At 38.8% G+C, this 20970-nt stretch overlaps 2 protein-coding genes across 2 annotated transcripts; one reads left to right on the top strand and one right to left on the bottom strand.

Annotated features, from left to right (window-relative positions):
* Positions 1-1759: 1759 nt before the first annotated feature.
* On the top strand, positions 1760-3385 carry LOC104095707 (uncharacterized). Its single transcript, XM_009601890.4, has 3 exons — positions 1760-2068; positions 2639-2685; positions 2787-3385. Exons 1-3 carry the CDS (start codon positions 1952-1954, stop codon positions 3109-3111), a joined length of 489 nt encoding a protein of 162 aa, XP_009600185.1. The 5' UTR covers positions 1760-1951; the 3' UTR covers positions 3112-3385.
* Positions 3386-3921: 536 nt separating this feature from the next.
* On the bottom strand, positions 3922-4795 carry LOC104095706 (triphosphate tunnel metalloenzyme 3-like). Its single transcript, XM_009601889.4, has one exon. It carries the CDS (start codon positions 4733-4735, stop codon positions 4019-4021), a length of 717 nt encoding a protein of 238 aa, XP_009600184.1. The 5' UTR covers positions 4736-4795; the 3' UTR covers positions 3922-4018.
* Positions 4796-20970: the final 16175 nt, after the last annotated feature.

Raw genomic sequence — 20970 nt, 5'->3', positions numbered from 1 at the left:
CTCAAATTAATTTGCAAAATCAGGTTTTGTGTGCCATCGTCCTTACCAATTTCCAATATGTTACTAATATCAACGTGGATGTCTACAATACATGCCTAAACAAAACTCCATCAACTAATTTTAATTTGTTATATATTCATAGTAAGCTAGTATAATGACACTCTCCACTCAATAACAACAAACTCAGTGAATTCTCACAAGTAAGTTCTTGGAAGAATAGACCCAACTTCTATCCGAAAAGGGCAGAGAGGTCTACAAGTGTGCTTTCAAAAAAAAAAAGAGTGTGTGTGTTGGGGGGGGGGGGGGGAGAGAAAAGCTTGTAAACAAGAAGGTCAGTTGATGACCTCTAACTAATTTCTCAAATGGAATGAGAATGTGTTGACACACATAATAACGTACCCCTTTCGAACTTAATCAGAACTTACTATTACTCTTATCATGTGATTTCTTGAAAGATCCCAACAAACAACTATGCTTTTCAGAGTGCACAAAGTAATGATTTTGCAATGGTTTGTTCCTAAAGTATACAACATCTGCAAGCCCCTCATCCTTGTTATTTGAGCTTGGAATTTGAGAAAATAGCTCACGGACCCGCAAAAACTGGACTCAAGTTACTGTTACCCATGTGAAAAAAGCAACCTTCAATTTGAATTTTTTTGGCGAAAAGAAAATCTTATTTCTTAATCCTCTTATTCATACGACAACCTTAATTTCCACGATGGCCCAGGGTTTACTCATAAGCCAAAGTAAAGGAACTTATTAGTGAGGGAAATTGAAGTAAAGAATTATCAAAATGGCTAACAACAAAAACAATATATTCAGTATAATTTGAAAAGAGTAGTGTATGCGCAGACCTTACACATAACTTGCAGAGATAAAGATGTTATTTCCAATATAACAAATGGCTAGCATGAGAACAAAGTTAAAGTAGAACAAAGAGGAATGAAAACGACTTTTGAGCTCTCAAGAAGACAAGTAAAAATGATCATGCAATTATGGGTAGATTAGAGGTTAGAGGTGGATCTCGAAATCAATTGTTATGCAATCATTTGTTATATTTCTTTTTAAAAAATGAATTTTATTAATGAAAACGAGATTCAGCCCTTAAAGGCTGAGAATCGCTGATGTACGAGACACGTGACTTTTCAATCCAAAATTAATGTCACTAAAGAGGAGGTTCCATTTTGTGAAGTTAAAGTACTTTGTGCACATCTAAAAAAAAATTAGGAACAAAAAAACCTACCACTAAGGGCTTGTTTGGTTGCTGGTTAGAGATCTACAAGTATTAGTAATATAAAGATTAGTTATGTAGGGATTAGTTATACATGAATTAGTTATGCAAAGTTTAGCTATATTCAGGAAGGAGTTAGTTATGTAAGGATTAGTAATGCGTGAATTAATATATAAATTATTTTTTGTTAAATGTTTATTTTATTTCAATTATACAACGTGTAATTTAAAATAAATATGAGTTTTTTTTGATCATTTGATTATTTAATACATGTATACTAAGTACATGTTTATTCCACATTCTACCTTGCATAAATAATATATAGATTTGTTGTATAACTTATTCATTTATTACTTATATCAACCAATGGAAAAAGCAACCAAAACATATCATTAGTTATGCTGACTTTTGTACGAACTAACTAAACATACTCATTAGTTATGTGAACTTACCATTTAACCAGCTAACAAGTAGTACAATTTTCTTTTAATAAGTACAATTATAAAAAGACAAAAAGTGGAATATATTTATTTTTTGGGATCCCTTGGGGCTTGGACGGTTGACAGGGCCGGGCAAGATTTGGTCACGTGTTGTGTTGTTTAGTTTTGGACACAAAACCAGATATACGCCTTAAATACCTAAAACCCTACCTCCTCAACTACCACTGACCCAATTGAGGAACCCTTCTGTACTGGCAACCACTCCTACTTCAGCTATTCAATGGAGGTGCAGAGACTTCCCATCACCACCAATGTGGCTTTGCACAGAATGATTTGCTCTGTGGTGCTTGAAACTGCTTTAGCTGCTCAAAAATCTCTTCTTTCTCTTCTCTTCATGGTACATTGTTAGCCCTTTAGTCATAGACTATTTCTCTTAATACAAGTTTCAGTGATGGAAACTTGAATTTCTTTTCTTGGATTGTGTCGTTGGAGCTGTTATCTGTCCACATTACACTGCCTGCTTTTGTTTCAAATATGATGTTACAACACTTTCTTTAGAAAAATGGTACTATATGTTGTTGTCTAATGATGTTCTGCTTTGGATATCTCTGGGGATATAAATGTTTGGAGTCAACTTGCTTTATGTTTTTGGTAGTTGCTGCTCCATGACTAGTTTGTAACACCAAGCAGAGCTAGAATTTAAAGTTTATGGGTTCCGACTTGCCACCGAATCCATAGCCTGTCTTAGTCATTGGATTCACAATCAAATATTTATACATATTAATAGATTTCTTAACACAAATATAGGGTCTAAGCAAAACTACAGGGTTCATCCGAATACGTACCTGATACTCTAGCTCCACCCTTGTCAATATATAGTGTATGATCTTGTCCTGGTGTTTCTTGTTATTACTATTTTGCTTCCTTTCATAGATAAATAAGTGCTAAATCAGATGCCATTTTTCAGAGTGAGTTTCTATGTTTGTACTCGGACCTTCTTGGAGTGGAGAGGAGGTACTGAAAAATTCTGATCTTCCCTGCTCAATTTATGTTTCTTTTTGTCTGTCTGTTTGAGAGTTTGAGAAGTGTTCATTTGATGCTCAATCACATTATAGGTTTCCTTTTGGTGAGCTTAAAAGAGCTATGGCACCAGATAATGAAACCAAGGATTCAAGTGAAACTGAGGATGATGATGATGAAGACGAAGATGATGAGAACACTGATGATGATGACGATGATGATGAGTATTCTGATGAAGGAAGTGATGATGATGATGAAGATGCTTCAGATGGAGATGATGCTGGGGCAAATGGGAATGGAGGGCATGATGATGATTCAGATGATTCAGATGATGAAAATGACGATGAGGACGATGAAGAGGATGATGATGAGGATGACGAGGAAGAAGAGAATCAACCACCATATAAGAAGAAAAAGTGAGATCATACTACATTTTATATGATTCCGAGATTAATTTGGTAGGGTAAAAGATTCTAGTGAAATCTTTACCATTAAGTCAATGTCAATGGTTCTTATCTGTTTCGATGCTATTCAATTGCAAAGTTCTAGCTCTTGGAAATTGACCTAATTTCCAACTTAGTTCTTGGGTAACCCCAGAAAAAGAACTATGCTCTGTCGATAAGAATGACATACAATGGGTTACAACTTACAACAAAAGGTCCAAGTTGCTGCATAAGGAGTTCCTTTAGTTTAAGACTGGTTTTGAATGCCTATAACTTCTATCCTTTAGTTTTGAACATATTCATCTTCATTCCACATTTCTGACCTAATAGGGCAGGAAACTCGTGTCCACCTGTGGCTGGTTATACCATTTGAGATGCACTAGAAATCTTAGTTTCACTGGTAAAGATCACATATATAATCAGTACAACAAAATTTGTATCATCACCTAGTATGCGTTAGGAGCTGCAGAATTCTTAATTACTACAGAATCTACATTAAAAATGGATACTAGCTAACAAGTAAATGAAAAGAAGAAAGTACTGAAGCTTAAGATTTTTCTTTTTAGTGTCCAAACCGATGCACCAGACTTGCTATCTCCTACCGGATAACTCTATCTGTCAAGACTACCAGATTATAGCATATTATCAGCTTTTGCACAATATCTCTTAAAGCCATCTAAATATAATCTCACTACGAGAGTCCTAATTCATGTGCTAATCATGGTCAACGTTCTCCATTAAAAAAGACTGAATAATCTTTCCAGAACTGAACTCTGAACCCATTAGCTTTTGAGAAGTCTAAATTTTGCTTCCAATAAATTGAAGTACAACAATCGCAATATAGTGTTTCTAAAGAAGCTAACATAACATTGTACTAGTATGACTTACTGAGGCAATTTTCCAGAGCGAAAAATGGCAAATTTAGAAACAGTAGAGTAGGAATACTCAATACCATGACTCTTCAAAAGCTTCTCTAGCAAATCCTTGGCTCTTTCCGGGTCCGAACTCTCACATTCAATCTCATAATTCATTCCAAATTCATAATGCGTTTCGTCAAGCTCCAATTTCAATCCTTTCCACTCATACACCGCTCTCACATTCCGAAACCCACCCAAACAAATCAAACCCTGCTTTTCCCCAATTCCATACTCATCTTCCACCCTTTGAATCACCCGCGAAGAATCAATCAATAAAAGCCGCCAGGGGTCTGAAACACACGCGCGGCCAATAGAAGGGTCAATAGGTTCTTCATCTTCTTCAATACGACTTATACCGTTTGAAATGACGGCTTTAGCCTTGAGGGAGACAATGCATTGGGCGTCGAGATCGTAGAAGCGGAGGCGGAGGACGGCGAGTTTGGAGGAGAGTTCAGAGTTGGCTCCGTCGAAGAAGATGTTTTCCTGGGCGTGGGTTTTGAGGTGGTAAGGTGAAAGAATTGAGGAGACGCGTTGGTGAGAAACGGCGTTTGGTAAACGGAGCTTGACTTCTACTTCCATGGAGGTTATGGGTTTATTATTAGGAGCTGTGGAAATGGCGGAATGTGGAGATCTGTAGAGTGATGGAAAACTGAGGTTTTTAAGAAGTCGTGATGCATTTGACATGAATTGGATAAAAGTTAGTAAAAGCTTGAAATGAATTAATGAATGGGTGGTAGGATTCTTTTGGAAGGAGTCTTTCCTCCCCTTTTATCTTTTCTGTTTTTTCTTCCGTCAGAATTCAATGAAATTTTCAATTTTACAATAATGAAAAATATTCTATCTATTTCATTTTCTAATGACTACTTCAATAATACTCCTATACAGTGGAGCTGGTTAAATTTTCTTGACTATTGAGTTATGTTTTTAGATTATGTCAGGATTTAAAATATAAAATATTGGATTTTTTTTACTTTTAGCCCTCCCCAGAAATTATTTACATTCGATAGCCGAAAAAGTATATAAAATTTGTATAATTTTTGTGTATAACATACAAAATATATATCTATACAAAATATATATATTTTTCGGCTATTACTTTGAGAGCGGATATACAATATCATTTTTCTTAAAATTAAAATATAAAGGTATAAATTAAATTTTATCTTATATATTCAATGTAATTTACCGTGGAAGGCTTTCGCGCTTAAATCTGCCCTTGCTTTTTCTAATCTATTTGAACTAAGATATCAAAAAGTTATAAAATACTTTAGAATAGTCATGCAAGTGCATATTTGACAAGGCTGTTTTCGAGTTGTCTGTATTTAAGAAAGGTGACAACATAATATATGCCCCTTCCGTCCAACAAAGTTGTATATTGATGACATAACACGTGGCACCCTTTAAGCACAACACTCGACCCACAACTTAAAAAGCCTCGTACCCGCTTAAAACCCACGACCAAAGTACCACATTAAAGAATTCTTTGACCCGAAAAAAAAGAAGAAAAAAAGACAAAAGCGTTGGACACCTATGCTCTGAGATTTCTCCGATGATTAGCGATAGTCGTTTCCCTCATCTTGTGTGGTTTTGGGGGCTGTGAAGGGGAGTAGACGAGAAAGTGGGGCTAGACAGGGTCGATTTTTGATCGGAAATGATGGAGGATCTGTGGCTTTTTCGGTGATGGTGGTCGTTTCACGCTCAGATAATTGCCGGAAAGAGGTAGAGGAAACAATGGGCGCATAAGGAATTAAAAAATAAATAAATAAGGCAACATTGACATTGAATGAGAATGCTTGAATGGGAATCATCTTAGCAAAGGTATTTTCTCAAAAATCTGACTTACGCTTTTAGAACAATAAATCCAGTGGAAATTTCTCATTGTAGCAACGTCGTCTTTCAAATTTTCACACTTTCAATAGGCTAATCTTCCTCCACTGACGGTTCGATTTTAGAGCCCTGTAAACACGAGATTTCATGAAAAAAAATACCCATTTTATTGAAATGAAAAAAATACTTTTTACTACATTATTTTGTTAAAATAAAAGAAAATACTTTTTCTAAATCACGAAAAGAAAGTACTTTTTGTTGAAATGAAAGAATACTTTTTTTGCATCATGAAAAAAAAAACGTATTTTGTTGAAATAAAAAAAAATATTTTTTACTACATCATTTTGTTAAAATAAAAGAAAATACTTTTTCTACATCATAAAAAGAAAGTACTTTTTTGTTGAAATGAAAGAAAATATTTTTATGCATCATGAAAAAAAAATTACTCATTTTGTTGAAATGAAAAAAGAAAGTACTTTATCTACAACATGAAAAGAAATTACTCTTAATAATATTTTTATTTAGGGTGGAGGGGGTAGGGTGGGAGGAAGGGTTTGTGTAACGACCCGACCGGTCGTTTTGAGCTCTAGCGCGTCATTCAGCGGTTTGAGACCCTGAGCAACTTCACTTCAGGTATTATGACTCGTACGCGTGGTCGGACTTTAATTTCGGGAAGTTCGGAGTTGATTTGGAAAGAAAAATTCTAATTTCGGAAGCATTAAGTTGGAGAAATTGACTAAAGTGTGATTTTGAGTAGATGACCTCGGAATCGGAATTTGAAGGTTCCAACAGGTTCGTATGATGATTTTAGACTTAGGCGTATGTCCGGATCGGGTTTTGGATGACCCGGGAACGTTTCAGAGCCTATTGTGGAAGGTTGGCGTTTTGGAAAATTTTTATAAATTTGAGTTGAAGTGCATTTCAATGATATCGACGTCCGTTTGGGATTCCGAGTATGGGAATAGCTCCGTATGATGATTCCGGTCTTAGGAGCGTGCCCGGATGTGGATTTGGAGGTCCGTAGGTCATTTGGGCGAAAGTTGAAAATTTGGATAATTTTAAGAAGTTTGATCCTGAGTGGACTTTTTGATATTAGGGTCGGATTCTGATTCCGGAAGTTGGAATAGGTCTGTAATGTCGAATGTGACTTGTGTGCGAAATTTGAGGTCAATCGGACGTGATTTGATAGGTTTCAGCATCGATTGTAGAAGTTTGAAGTTTCAAAGTTCATTAAGCTCGAATTGGGGTGTTATTCAGGATTTCGATGTTGTTTGATGTGATTTGAGGCCTCGAGCAGGTCCGTGTTATGTTATTGGACGGGATCCCGGGGGCCCTTAGGTGAGTTTTAGATGCTTAACGGATCGATTTTTGGACTAAGAAAAATGCTGAGGCAGCTGATACATGGTGCAATTTCAACTGCGTGAAAAGGGCCGCAGGTGCGGCTAGGCTCGCAGAAGCGGCCCTCCTTGTCCGCAGATGCAGAGCCCTGCCAGGTGAGGGAAAGGCGCACCTGCGAGGCATTTGCCGCAGGTGCGTGATCGCAGATGCGGCCCAAAGCACCACATGTGCGAAAGTAGCTGGGTAGTGAGGGTTCTTTTAATACGGGACTTAGGCCATTTTTAACATATTTTCATTCACTCTTGGGCGATATGAGAGCTTTCAAGGAGGGAATTTCGACCTAGCTTTGTGAGGTAAGTACTTTCTACTTAATGTGAATTTAATACATAGATTATGGGTTGATTTTAACATGAAAGTTGGTAGAAATTGTGGGATTTTGATAGAAAACCTAGAAATTGGTATTTTTAGATTTTGACCACGAATTTGGACATGGAATTGGGGATAAATTATATAGTTGAATTCGTGAGGTTATGGATAATAGTTATCTTCGAAAATTTTCGGAATTCGGGCATGTGGGGCCGAGGGTTGCTTTATCGATTTTTCGAGCGGAGTTGGAAATTATTATGAATTGATTAATTATGAATATTAGAGTACATTTTGATTGGGTTGCATCTTAATTGACTAGTTTGGAGCGACGAGCACCAATTTGAGGTGTTAGAGAGGCTTTGGAGCCGGTTATGGAATTTTGGAACGAGGTAAGTCTCCTGTCTAACTCTGTAAGGGGGAAATTACCCCTAGGTGTTGTATATGGATGTGTGTTACTTGTTGTGAGGGCTACGTACGCGCGAGGTGACGAGAGCCCGTACGTAGCTACATTCATGTTATTGTCCGGGTAGGCTTAGGTTTATATCATGCTATAGTTGTACTATTTGAGTAGTCTCTCGCTTATTAATTCCCTTGCTTTACATTCTATTTGAGACTAGACTTGCTATTATAGAGACTTCACGAGTTCACGATTAGCCATCAGATAATATTCCTCCTCTTACGGCATGGCTCCGATATATATATATATATATATATATATATATATATATATATATATATATATATATATATATATGTTTCATCGAAAGGATTTTCATTAAATAAATTACAATTCACACGTTTATTCGTGAGTGGGGTCAAGGATCCATCAAAGCTTATTATTCTAATGGGATCGGGCCGTTCGCCTCGGCAGGATTATGTATTTCATTTCTTATGGGATCGGGCCGTTCGCCTTGGCAGGATTATGTATTTCACTTCTTATGGGACCGGGCTGTTCTCCTCGGTAGGATTTATATACCACACTCTCATGAAAGCGGGCCGTTCACCTCGGTAGGTTAATAGATACATCTATGGTTCGTGCCGTTCAACCCTCGGCAGTGCACATTTTTATTTTTATGTTGGATTGGGCCGTACGCCTCGGCATTTCCTATATCATATCTCTATGAAATCATGCGTAAGACTTGGCAAGAAGCCTGTGTATCGGTGAAATTCCCGGATTTGAATTATGGTAAGCTACATGATGAGATTCACTATACCTATATATATGCTCCGGTTAAGGAGGGAATTTCTAATGAAGAGCTTGAGTTCCTTGTAAAGAGAGGGGATTTGTACCACGTGATCTATATTTGTCTATTTCACTTACTTACTGTGCCTCATATTTACTTACCTCTTTACTGTACATGATATTATTGGACCACTAATAAGTGTTGATGTCGACCCCTCGCCACTACTCCACCGGGGTTAGGCTAGATACTTACTAGGTACACGTTGATTACGTATTCATACTATACTTGCTGCACATTTTTGTGCAGGTACATATGTGACTAGTGGTCTTGTGAGAGCAGAGGCGTGTATGCATGCGGGGACTTACGTGAGCTGCATTCCATATTATGACCCGCAGCCGGCAGAGTCTCCTTTAGAGTATTTACATTTTTCCTGTCCTATTTTTATTCCGGACAACTGCTGTATTTTATTTTATATTCCTAGTTAATACTCATGCACTTGTGACACCAGGTTTTGGGATGATTATGTGTTGTTATATATTGAATTTGTTAAGAATAGTATTATTTACTGTGTAAACCCCTATTCTTTACTATTTAAATTGAAGGAAACTATGATTTCAAAAATAATAAAATAAGAACCCAATTAAGTAATTATTGCTGGCTTGCCTGATAGTGGTGTCCGGCGCCATCACGAACTTTATGGATTTTGGGTCGTGACAGCTTGGTATCAGAGCCCTAGGTTCACTTAGGTCTCACGAGTCATGAGCGAGTCTAGTAGAGTCTTGCGTATCGGTACGGACACGTCTGTACTTATCTTCGAGAGGCTACAAGACTGTTAGGAGCACTTCCCTTCTTGATTCCTCATCGTGCGATTTGATTCCTTTGAGGCTTATGCCTTCATTTCATTCCTATTCAATCTTATGCGACAAGAAGTACTTGTTATAAATTTGGAATCGAGGAATTGTAATGGTACTACAGATGTGGTGCATGATGTTTCTCCCTGCATATTTGATTGGGCTATTACCGTCGCCTTGCGGAAGGTCGTCCTATCGTTTCAGCTCAGCATCAGTATTTCCTATTATTTTGAGATTTGACATTAATTGTTATGACGATTCGTGCATTGTGATCGCACTGTGTTTGTGTAATGGTAGGATGTCTGTATATGCATAGAGGCAGTGAGTGACTTGAAAGGAGGATTTACTCAGTACATGATTCAGAGGTTCAGTATTTTGTTTTCGGTAGAGGAAAGGCAATCAGACCGAGAATGTTTAAGTTTGGGTTGATGGAGTGACGAGACTTGGTATTTTCGAGCGTGGTGAAATTTTCATCTGTGATGTGGTGTCGTCGTTTGTGTTGAACGTGTTAAGGTTCACCGATGTTATGGTCTTCTTCAATTTGCCTTCAGGGCAGGGCGTTGTGAAATGGTGCCTGAGATGCGGTTGTCAGAGATAACAGAGTGTAGCGATTTCGGAATCGAACTGGTACTTCTAGTATTGATGGCTCGAGAAAGATGATCTTCTAAAATGTTTAGAGTTGGTGGTGACTCATGTGATCGAATGTTACAGAAATGGATTCTGGTCTGGAGCAACAATTGGGCAGCGAAGAACGAGGAAGGACATGTGGGAGGTGTCTTGTGGTGGTTGAATTGTTAGGAGGTCAAGTGTGAAAAATAGAAGTCGAGGAGTTGCCTAGGGGAGAGGGTTTGACCAAAGTGGGAGAGTAGCATATGGGTTCCGTGGTAGGATGGCCACACGCCTTGAGGGAAGCTTATAGCAATTTAGGAATCGTGATGGGCAGTGACTAGGACCATGGATTTTATTTGGATGCAACATGACTTCTAGTTTGGAATGCGTTGTTAGACTTTTAGCTGATGTTAATAGGGAAGAAGGAACCTTGGCAGGTCCCAAGGTTATGTAATTGTAGCTTCAAGATAAGTGGGAGAGCCCCACCATCTATGATTGGATTGCATAGTTATCAACTTGTGCGGTTTCTGGTTATCAGTGTATTGGTGGGTTATTACGACTAAGGAAAGAAAACATCAGTGGTGAATTGGAGCAAAGGATTTGGGGGAATGTATGCTATATTTGTCCTTGTCGATTCGTGTTCAGGCTTTGGAAAGACTCAGAGTTTATGCTTCATGTAGATGTGATGTACAAGGAAAGGAATTCAGCCGATTGCTTCTTTGAGAAAGTGTCCATGTGCTAGCAGGGCCTTGGAGTTTCATCATAATTGGGAACAAGTCAGAGTGGGTGACTCTCAACAACGGTCCTAGTAGGTTTAAAATTAGTTTTTATTAAAGTGCGGTGCCTAAGGATTTCGAGCCAGTAGTATGGTTAAGTATTTGAGCTTTTGCAGTGGATTATGAAAGGTGGCTTGGAATGTTCTACATTATGGTTGGTCTGCGATGTGGCATTTGAGGAATGGGAGAAAATAACTTCGGATTCATAGAGGGATTTTCAGAATGAGTGTACCAGTTGAAGATGCAAATATGCGCATAAGGAGGGTATGAGATGGTTCGTGGGTTTTGGAGACAACATGATCTCGCGAAATAAGGTCACTCAGGATGAGTGTGGATTTGGGTTCATGATGTTTTGAATGGGGCTATTATTATTCCTAAGGCAAGTCCAGAGTAAATTAGAAGAAGTCGGATTCGGTTAGCTATGGTTGAATCGGCATGATGGTGGCAATGATCAGTTCTTTCAGCGTGTTGAGTTATACATGTGATTTGTGGCGGTACATGCGAGGTTTGAAAGCCGCCGTAATTGATTTTATTTGGAGGCATTCGAGTATTATGTCCTATTATGTGTAGACGGATCCCGACAGAATTATGGTGGTTTAGACCACCATTCTAGATTTGTATTTTCTGCGGTTATAGGAATTCAGTCACGTGTGGCAATGGTCCTCATGATGAAGTGTTTATCCTATTAGTGGATCAGGGGTTATTATGGAATTCTGGTACTATAACGTATTGACATGTTAGGTGCAGCGAGCGGCATGGGAAATTGAAAGCTGAGGATCAAGGTTGCGGTTCGGTGTTGACAAAAAATGTCACAAGCTCGGATAATCAGGGAAGAATTCAGATGTTTAGTGTAAGCTGGTATTGTCTTTAGCATCACCTGAGATCCGTGTCCTGTGTAAGAGGCTTTGTGTACTGATTTGCGGCTTCTTGATTTGCTTTACAACATTAGTGTGACCGGTGGTATAGATGTGCAGACTTGTCACCTGATGCGGAGGGTCGTGGGAGTGTATCCCACATAAAGATTTTTATAAGTACGATATGTAGTCACTTGATTGATTAAATATTTAAAACCAAGTATAGAGATTGTGGTACTATCGCTAATGTGAGAATTTATGCCTGAAAGGCGCTCAGTTCATTTGGTTGTGGAATATGGAAGTTTGTTCCGGATTTGACGGCTGCTTTTATGTATCATGAATAGGTCATTATGGGTCCTTGAGAGGCTATATAGCCAAGCACGATATGATTAGAATCGGTTTGAGGTCCGTGAATGAATCTAAATGTGAATGTGGGATCTATATCAGGCCAGATGTGCTCATATCAGCATAGCGTTGTTTTCGGAAGGGTTTTCGGGCCTTGGATGTTATTTCTATCATCAGTTATTTCATGTAATACTCTATTGTGCCATGTGGCCTGTGAGACAGTTTGATTATTCGCACTCTTATTGAGATCCCGTATAGTTTGTGTTATGGTGTGAGCAAGATGGCTCTTGAGATGCAGATCATATATCGTACCTTAGTCGTGCTTGAGTTTTATAGCGTATGACGCTACCCGTCTCCCTAGGATTTGTATTATGCACTTGGCGTGCTTATGGTTGATATTCGGGCATTTCGTGTGTATGAGCGTTACGGCCCGATATGTGTTTTCTTTAGATTATTATGTGTGGATCAGGTGGCACGCCTCCACTATGGTTGGATTGGGTGGCATGCCGCCACAAATATGTTGATTAGATCGGGTAACACGCCGCCACGGGTAACATGGTTGGATCGGGTTGCACGCCCAATGGTATCATGTGTGGATCGGGTTGCACGCCAGAACAATGTGTTATTGAGTACAGTTTCCCATATCTATTATTGCGTGTTTTGCTTCTCATTTCCCGAGGAAGGTTCATAACATCCTTTCAGTTGTTTACTTAGTTACGTGGGTTGAGTAGTTCTTTCTAGAGTTCATTTTTCCTTATGTATCGCCTTCGAGTCTGTAGCTGGTTGGCACATTGTGGCAACATACGAGATTTTTGGCAGTGTTTGAGGTGGCTTATTGCCTGAGCAACTTGTACTGGGTAAGACGAGATTATTGGACCTGGGATCAGTGCGATTAGATTTATATGAAGTATATTATAGAGTAAATATTGTTATTCAGTCCAGAATGAGGTAGTGGTTCTTGTCGGGGGGAGAGACTTCATAAATTGTGATTCGGCAGGTGGTTATGTGTTCTACACATCTTCTCTGTCGTAGCAGTATTGCAAGAGTTGGAACAAAACTTATATGGGTCATGAGGTGTGTTGTGAGCATCAGATTTGTGAGATTTCGGCTGTTGTTATCAGGGGATGTTATTATGGTCATGTGAATTATGCGGTGCATGGTGTGGATTCCGTGGAGGTATGCAAACATGTATTGGTGCATCGTGTAGTGATTAATACAATATTCATATGTTGGAAACATACCTGGTAGAGGATTTAAGATGTTGGAATTTGGCTCTAAAGCTTATTTGACTAGATAAAATGGAGGATTTTTAGGTTTGCTCGAGCAAATGTGCTCAACTGGGTTGTGGTAGCACGGGTAGGTGCACGAGGTGTTAAACAACGATTTCAGATAACTCCAGAGCAGTTCTTAGCACGTTCGCGGACGAACGTATGTTTAAGTGGGAGAGAATGTAACGAATCGACCGATCATTTTGAGCTCTAGCGCATCTGTCATGACCCAATTTCACCTATAGGTCGTGATGGCGCCCAACACTACAGCTAGGCAAGCCAAGTTAATAAATTAAGCATATATTGACAAAATTTAAAACCAAGAAAAATAATAAAACTCAAATTCTACCAATGTGTATGCCAAGACCTGGTGTCATAAGTGTATGGACATCTAGTAGATTATACAAAACCTCAAATACTGTCTGAAATAAAATAGACAGAATGAAAAATACAAGGAGAGACACTAGTAGCTGCAGAACAGCTCAGGAAGGCAGCTCACCTGTCACGACCCAAAATCCCACCACAAGCGTCGTGATGGCACCTAGTCTGTAAGACTAGGTAAGCCGATTTCAATTACATTTTGTAGCTATTTTTTTTGAAACTAACAACAAAAATAGTTACAATATACAACCTCCCAAGATTGGTAGTACTGAGTCACGAACTCTAACTGAATACATGGAATGCTCACGAGGACCGAATATACAATACTGTTTGATTAAAATTAACAGTACAATGAAATGAAAAGACTCCAAGGGACTGCGACGACCAAGCAGCTCTACCTTGAATCCTTACGATCACGCTTTAACTCTTCTCAAGTCTGATATCTCCAATACCTGGCTCTGCAAAAAAATGTGAAGAAGTGTAGTATGAGTACACCATGGTCGGTACCCAGTAAGTATCAAGACTAACCTCAATGGAGAGGATCGCTGGGCAGAAAAGGGGTTGGAATCGAGGGTTAGTTCATTTTCACTCCATTTTATGATTTTGAGCTCGGGAGAAGGCGATTCTTTGAGGGATATTCAGAGGAATCTTGTGGGTAACGATTTCTTACTCGAATTTTGTTTTATTGCATTAATCTATTGTAATTTTCCTCATTTAATCAAGGTAATTAAGTGAGAAATGTAAGAAATGGGGGGAAAAGTTCCCCAATCGAAATTTTGAGTTTTGATCGAGTTCTAGGCATCAGATTTAGATGATTTTTGTACGAGTGGTCTCGTGAGTGAATGAGTGTTCTAAATTGGTAACTTTTACCTGATTCCGAGTCGTGGGCCCCGGGAGCCTTTTTGGGCGTTTTCCCTTTTTTTTTTACCTTAGCTTCGAATTCATTAGCTAAAGTAGTTACTTGTAGTATTATTTACATTATGCAATTGATTTGATTAGATTTGGGACATTTGGAGTTGGATACTCGTGGCAAGAGCGTGGTTTCGGATTGAGTCGAATGATTCGAGGTAAGTATCTTGCCTAACCTTGTGTGGGGAAACTACCCCTTAGGATTTGAGCCATCTATGTTGATTGTAGTCTGTGTACGCGAGGTGACGAGTGCGTGCTCAGACTTATTTTTGGAAAGTTGGAATTTTAGGGTTCTTATGTCCTTATATTCACCGTGTATGATGTTGTTCTTGATACGCTTGAATTCCTATTTGCTAGTTTCACCTCTACATGCTTTGATTAGAGATAATTGCTTTAGGATTCACTCTTACTGTCTATTTGACCCTTATTTGACTTAACCAAAGATTTTACCTCTTCTATCGTCATGCTATATTTTTCATAACTGTTTATCTTTAATTGAAATCATTATTTTCTCATCCTATAATTATTTAGTCTTAATTGGAGTTATGATTATCTTTCGTTGCTTATCCTTACTTGAATTGTTGAATATTCCTCGTAATTGCTCAACCTCAAAAGGAGTTTAGATAACCTATATCTTAGTTGACTTGCCATTATTTGGAACTATTTGACTCGTGTTGGCTTCTTATTGTTGACTTGAAAAATATGGAATCGTTGCTACATTTTGTTTTGTTTTCCCTTGTTAAGATGTTCTCCTTGTGCCTAGCATTCTTTAATGTGGTTATTCCTTGTGAATGAGTTCTACCGTTCTTGTGATTTAAGTTCTTGAGTTGATTTGCTCGCCATACTGTGCATCTCTGTCATTTTTGCTTTTGTACTTGTGGTGATGTACGAGGTTTCTGTCGTGTTATAGTTGTTATCTCTGTTGTTTGCGCTGCATATTTAAATTGGGACTACGGACGTATTCCAGGAGATTCCCATGTCTTGCATATTTATTTTGGAACTACGGACGTATTCCGGGAGATCCCCCAGCACTGCATATTTAAATTGGGACTACGGACATATTCCGGGAGATCCCCCTGTCTTGCATATTTCTTTTGGGACTACAGACGTATTCCAGGAGATCCCTCAACACTACATATTTAAATTGGGACTACAGACGTATTTCAGAAGATTTTCCTGTCTTGCATATTTACTTTGGGACTACGGACGTATTCTGGGAGATCCCCCAGCACGACATATTTATTTTGGGACTACAGACATATTCCGGGAGATCCCCCCTCCCCGTACTGCATAATTAATTCGGGACTACGGGACGGTATTCCGGTAGATTTCCCTGTGGTTATATCTGTGTTCGGAGCTGCTAATCTTCCATGCTTAGGTGTCACAAGGTGACTTATACTCGAAGGATAATTATTTGAAAAGTTTATATTTGAAAAGTATTTATTTTGAAGGAACTGTGTTTGAAGGATATTTATTTGAAAGGGTTATACTTGAAAGAACTATGTTTGAAGGCTAATTATTTGAAAAGTTTATATTTGAAAGGTTTTTATCTTGAAAGAACTATGTTTGAAAGATATTTATTTGAAGGAAGTATATTTCAAAAATAATTTCTTATTAGAAAGTATTATATTCTAAAGACCTCAATTTAAAAACTCACGGGTGAAAGTTTACACTAGAAGGATTTGACTAATTTATTGGGGTTTATTGGCTGAGACATGATGTGAAAACTATTGCAGTTGCTGATTTACTACTTGCCTTTACTGTATTGTGATTTTCGGATTTGGGTTGTGTTTCTGTTCATTCTTCTATGTCTTATTCTGGTGTTCCGCTGTTACTTGCTATTTTTCCTTCCTTATTGTAGTTGCTAGGTCGTTAGCCATATCGCGGGGTCCTTAGATATATGTCATGTTTTGTCATCCCTATACTTATGCTTGTTCAGTTTATTAGACTAGTGGGTGTCTTGACTAGTCCTCGACACTACTTCACCGATGTTAGTCTTGATATTTATTGGGCACCGCTATGGTGTGCTCATACTACACTTTTGCACATTTTGTGCAGATCCAGGTATCGATCGTTAGTAGCTGTGTGGATCCTTGTTGAGGAGACTCAAGGTAAACCTGCCGCTGCGTTCACAGGCTTCGGAGTCACCTTCCTATTTTGTATTTACATTGTTTTTACTTACTTCCGAACAATTGTATTTAAAAGTTGTAGTAAACTCTGTAGAGCTTATGACTTGTACTACCGGTTTTGGGAAATTGTAAATTTTGTAAAGATTTCTATATCGAGACTGTTAGATTTCCTTTGTTATTGTTGTTACTCAGTAAATGTTAGGCTTACCTAATCCCTATGACTAGGTGCCATCACGATACCCAACGGAGGGGAAATTGGGTCGTGACAAAAGCAAACTACGAATATTAAAGAATTAATTATTTTTCTAAGTTCAAGATCGTGTGTTAAAGTTGAGAGCAATGGAGCCATGTATTGGGTTGGAAGTAAGTGATGGCAGCTCAAAATTCATCAACTATTAGCCTAAACTCATACCCAGTTGAATCAAACATTACATCCTGAAATTCCATGTGGGTCGAGGTCCATTAGCACATAAATGAAATTCGAACTTGAAATATTATAACCATAAATTTTATTCAACTACCTGATTTTATAGCCAATGACGACAAAATGAAGGAAAATTACATACTCCCTAATCAAATAGCCACTTTATCCCTACTCACAACTTTAGCTCTCAAATTCATGTCCAAAATTACACAAAAGAAGCGGAATACAGACCAAAGACCTCATCAGTATCTGTATATCAACGCTATTTGAACATAAATCAAAGAAGGCCCTTTGGATTTAACAATCTAAATTCAAAATAACAAGGAAAAAGTACACTAATTTTGCACAAACGGCAAATTAGATCTAAGCATCATATGAGTCGATATCAGCCAATCAACGCAGCAGAAGAGGACATTTTATAACATCACAAATTGGGTTCCAGTCCCTTGGACAGACCGTCCAGAGTCCAGACCGTATATCAAACATTCAAATATATTCAGTCCATAACCAATCACCACCAGAGGCGGATGTAGGGTATTAGCTACGGGTTCAACTGAACCCATAACTTTCGACGCGGAGTAAAAATTTGTATGTAAAAATTCATTAAAATTGCAAAAATAGTAGATATGAACTCATAACTTTAAAAATATAATGAGTTCAATGTTAAAAATCTTAAAATTGAACCCACATGATTTAAATCTTGGATCCGCCTCTGATCACCACAATCAAAATCTGAGTAAACAATCATAAACTCAATATGAGTAATCCAAATTTTAATCCATAGACTCAAGTAGAGGAAAATAGGTGAATATTTACATAACTAAAAGCGGTAAAACAGCACTAAACGACCAAGCAAAGGTCTGGAAATAGAAGATTAAATTCAAGATCCCAGCAGAGAACAACAGCAACAAAGTTTCTTCAGCAAAACCAGAGAAATCGACACCAAATTCCAGCGAAATTCGAACCAATCCTTCCAATTCTCTTTTGTATTTTAGTTTAAGCCCTTTTGAATTCTTTCAAATCTGGGATTTAATTTTCCACCCTAGAAAGGTGCTTGAGTGAAGAAAGACTCTCTCTCCTGATCTCGTCTGTTCTCTCGCTCTCGGTCCCACATGCCCTCTAACCGGCGAGCGATCCCTATCACCTGCTGAAACGAAATATATGACTCCAACTCTCTAGCCATACTGAACCGAATATCATGCTTGGGCCCCTCAATGAATCTATGGACTCGCCCTCTAACTGAAGCGACCAAGGCAGGTGCATGCCTGGCCAAATCACTGAATCTGACGGCATACCCTAATACTGATATAGTGCCCAGACACAACCGCTCAAACTCCGCGTGCCATGCATCCCGAAGGGACTGAGTTACAAACTTTCTCAAAAACATATGTGAAAACTGAACCCATGTAAGTGAAGCTGCATCGGCCGGGCTACCCAACTCATATGCCTGCTACCACTGGTGAGCTGCCCCCTTAAGCTGGAACGTAGTAAAAGCAACCCCACTCGTCTCAACAATATCCATAGTGCGGAGGATGCTATGGCACTCCTCCAGAAAACCCTATGATTTCTCTGAAGCCAAATCGCTGAATGTAGGAGGGTTATATCTCTTGAACCTTGCAAATCTAAGCTGCCCTTCCTCGGATGCTGCTGCTCTGACCATAAGCTAAACTGGAACCACAGCCTGTGTCACCATGACACCTGGAACCTGACCAACGTGAACTCGCTGCTCTGGAGTGTGGGCGGCGGGAGTCTGGTCTCCTCCCCCGGTCTGTGAAGTAACTGGTGCAACTAGAAATAACCCTGCCTGAGCTAAAAGACTAAACATGCTCAGGAACTGTGCTAAAGTCTCCTGAAGTCCGGGGGCAACAACAGGCACCTCCTGTACTTGCCCCCTAACTGAAACTACTGGCGGCTCCCCAACTGCTGCTCTAGTAGGTCCTCTAACTATGGCACGTGCTCCTTGTCGGCCTCTGCCTCTGACCATAGCGGCATCTACTCCGGGGGTAACATCATCAGGAACCGCAGCTCGTGCCCTCACCATTTGTGAGAGAATGGAATGGTAAATTTCAAACTTCAAGATTAATGAACTCACACGATAGGAATGAAGGAAGTGAAATTGTCCTAATAGTTCCGTAGCCTCTCGAAGATAAGTACATACGTCTCCATACCGATCCGCAAGACTCTACTAAACTCGCTTATGACTCGTAGAACCTATGAACCTAGCACTGTGATATCAACTTGTCACGACCCAAATTCCCCTCCTTTGGGTATCGTGATGGCACCTAGTCTTAGGGACTAGGTAAGCCTAATATTTACTGAGTAACAACAATAACAAAGGAAATCTAACAGTCTCGATATAGAAATGTTTACAAAATTTACAATTACCCAAAACCGGTAGTACAAGTCATAAGCTCTATAGAGTTTAATACAACTTCTAAATACAACTGTTCGAAACTAAGTAAAAACAGTGTAAATACAAAATAGGAAGGTGACTCCGAAGCCTGCGAACACAGTGGCAGATTTACCTTGAGTCTCCCCAGCAAGGATCTGCACAAAATATGCAGAAGTGTAGTATGAGCACACCACAGCGGTGCCCAGTAAGTATCAAGACTAACCTCGGTGAAGTAGTGACGAGGACTAGTCAAGACACTCACTGGTCTAATAAATTGAACAAGCATAAGTATAGGGATGGTATAACATGACATCTATCTAAGGACCCCGCGATATGGCTAATGACCTAGCAACTGCAATAAGGAAGGAAAAACAGCAAGTAACAGTGGAACACCAGAATAAGACACAGAAGAATGAACGGAAATACAACCCAAATCCGAAAATCACAATACAGTAAAGGCAAGTAGTAAATTAGCAACTGCAATAGTTTTCACATCAGGTCTCAGCCAATAAACCCCAATAAATTAGTCAAATCCTTCTAGTGTAAACTTTTACCCGTGAGTTTTTAAATTGAGGTCTTTAGAATATAATCCTTTCCAATAAGAAATTATTTTTGAAATATACTTTCTTCAAATAAATATCTTTCAAATATAGTTCTTTCAAGATAAAAACCTTTCAAATAATTAGCCTTCAAACATAGTTCTTTCAAGATAAATACTTTTCAAGTATAACCCTTTCAAATAAATATCCTTCAAACATAGTTCCTTCAAGATAAATACTTTTCAAATATAAACTTTTCAAATAATTATCCTTCGAGTATAAGTCACCCCGTGACACCTAAGCATGGAAGATTAGCAGCTCCGAACATAGATATAACCACAGAAAAATCTACCGAGATACCGTCTCGTAGTCCCGAATTAATTATGTAGTACGGGGGAGGGGGGGGAGGGGGGATCTCCCGGAATATGTCCGTAGTCCCAAAATAAATATGCCATGCTGGGGGATCTCCCAGAATACGTCCGTAGTCCCAAAGTAAATATGCAAAATAAGGGAATCTTTTGGAATACGTCTGTAGTCCCAATTTAAATATGCAGTGCTGAGGGATCTCCCGAAATACGTCCGTAGTCCCAAAATAATTATGCAAGACAGGGGGATCTCCCGAAATACGTCCATAGTCCCAATTTAAATATGCAGTGCTGGGGGATCTCCCGGAATACGTCCGTAGTCCCAAAGTAAATATGCAAGACAAGGGAATCTTCTGGAATAC

This window comes from Nicotiana tomentosiformis, chromosome 6 (genome assembly GCF_000390325.3).
Source record: "Nicotiana tomentosiformis chromosome 6, ASM39032v3, whole genome shotgun sequence".
Taxonomy (NCBI): domain Eukaryota; kingdom Viridiplantae; phylum Streptophyta; class Magnoliopsida; order Solanales; family Solanaceae; genus Nicotiana; species Nicotiana tomentosiformis.
The sequence above is the reverse complement of the archived record's forward strand: the minus strand, read 5'-3'. Positions and strand labels throughout refer to the sequence as shown.

What these genes read in the sequence shown, in the direction of transcription:
- LOC104095707 (XM_009601890.4), top strand. Translation starts at nt 1,952, where the DNA reads ATGGAGGTGCAGAGACTTCCCATCACCACCAATGTGGCTTTGCACAGA. An exon ending in TTCTTTCTCTTCTCTTCATG is followed by an intron (nt 2,069 to 2,638) that starts GTACATTGTTAG and finishes GCCATTTTTCAG; the next exon opens with AGTGAGTTTCTATGTTTGTA. An exon ending in CTTCTTGGAGTGGAGAGGAG is followed by an intron (nt 2,686 to 2,786) that starts GTACTGAAAAAT and finishes ATCACATTATAG; the next exon opens with GTTTCCTTTTGGTGAGCTTA.
- LOC104095706 (XM_009601889.4), bottom strand. Translation starts at nt 4,735, where the DNA reads ATGTCAAATGCATCACGACTTCTTAAAAACCTCAGTTTTCCATCACTC.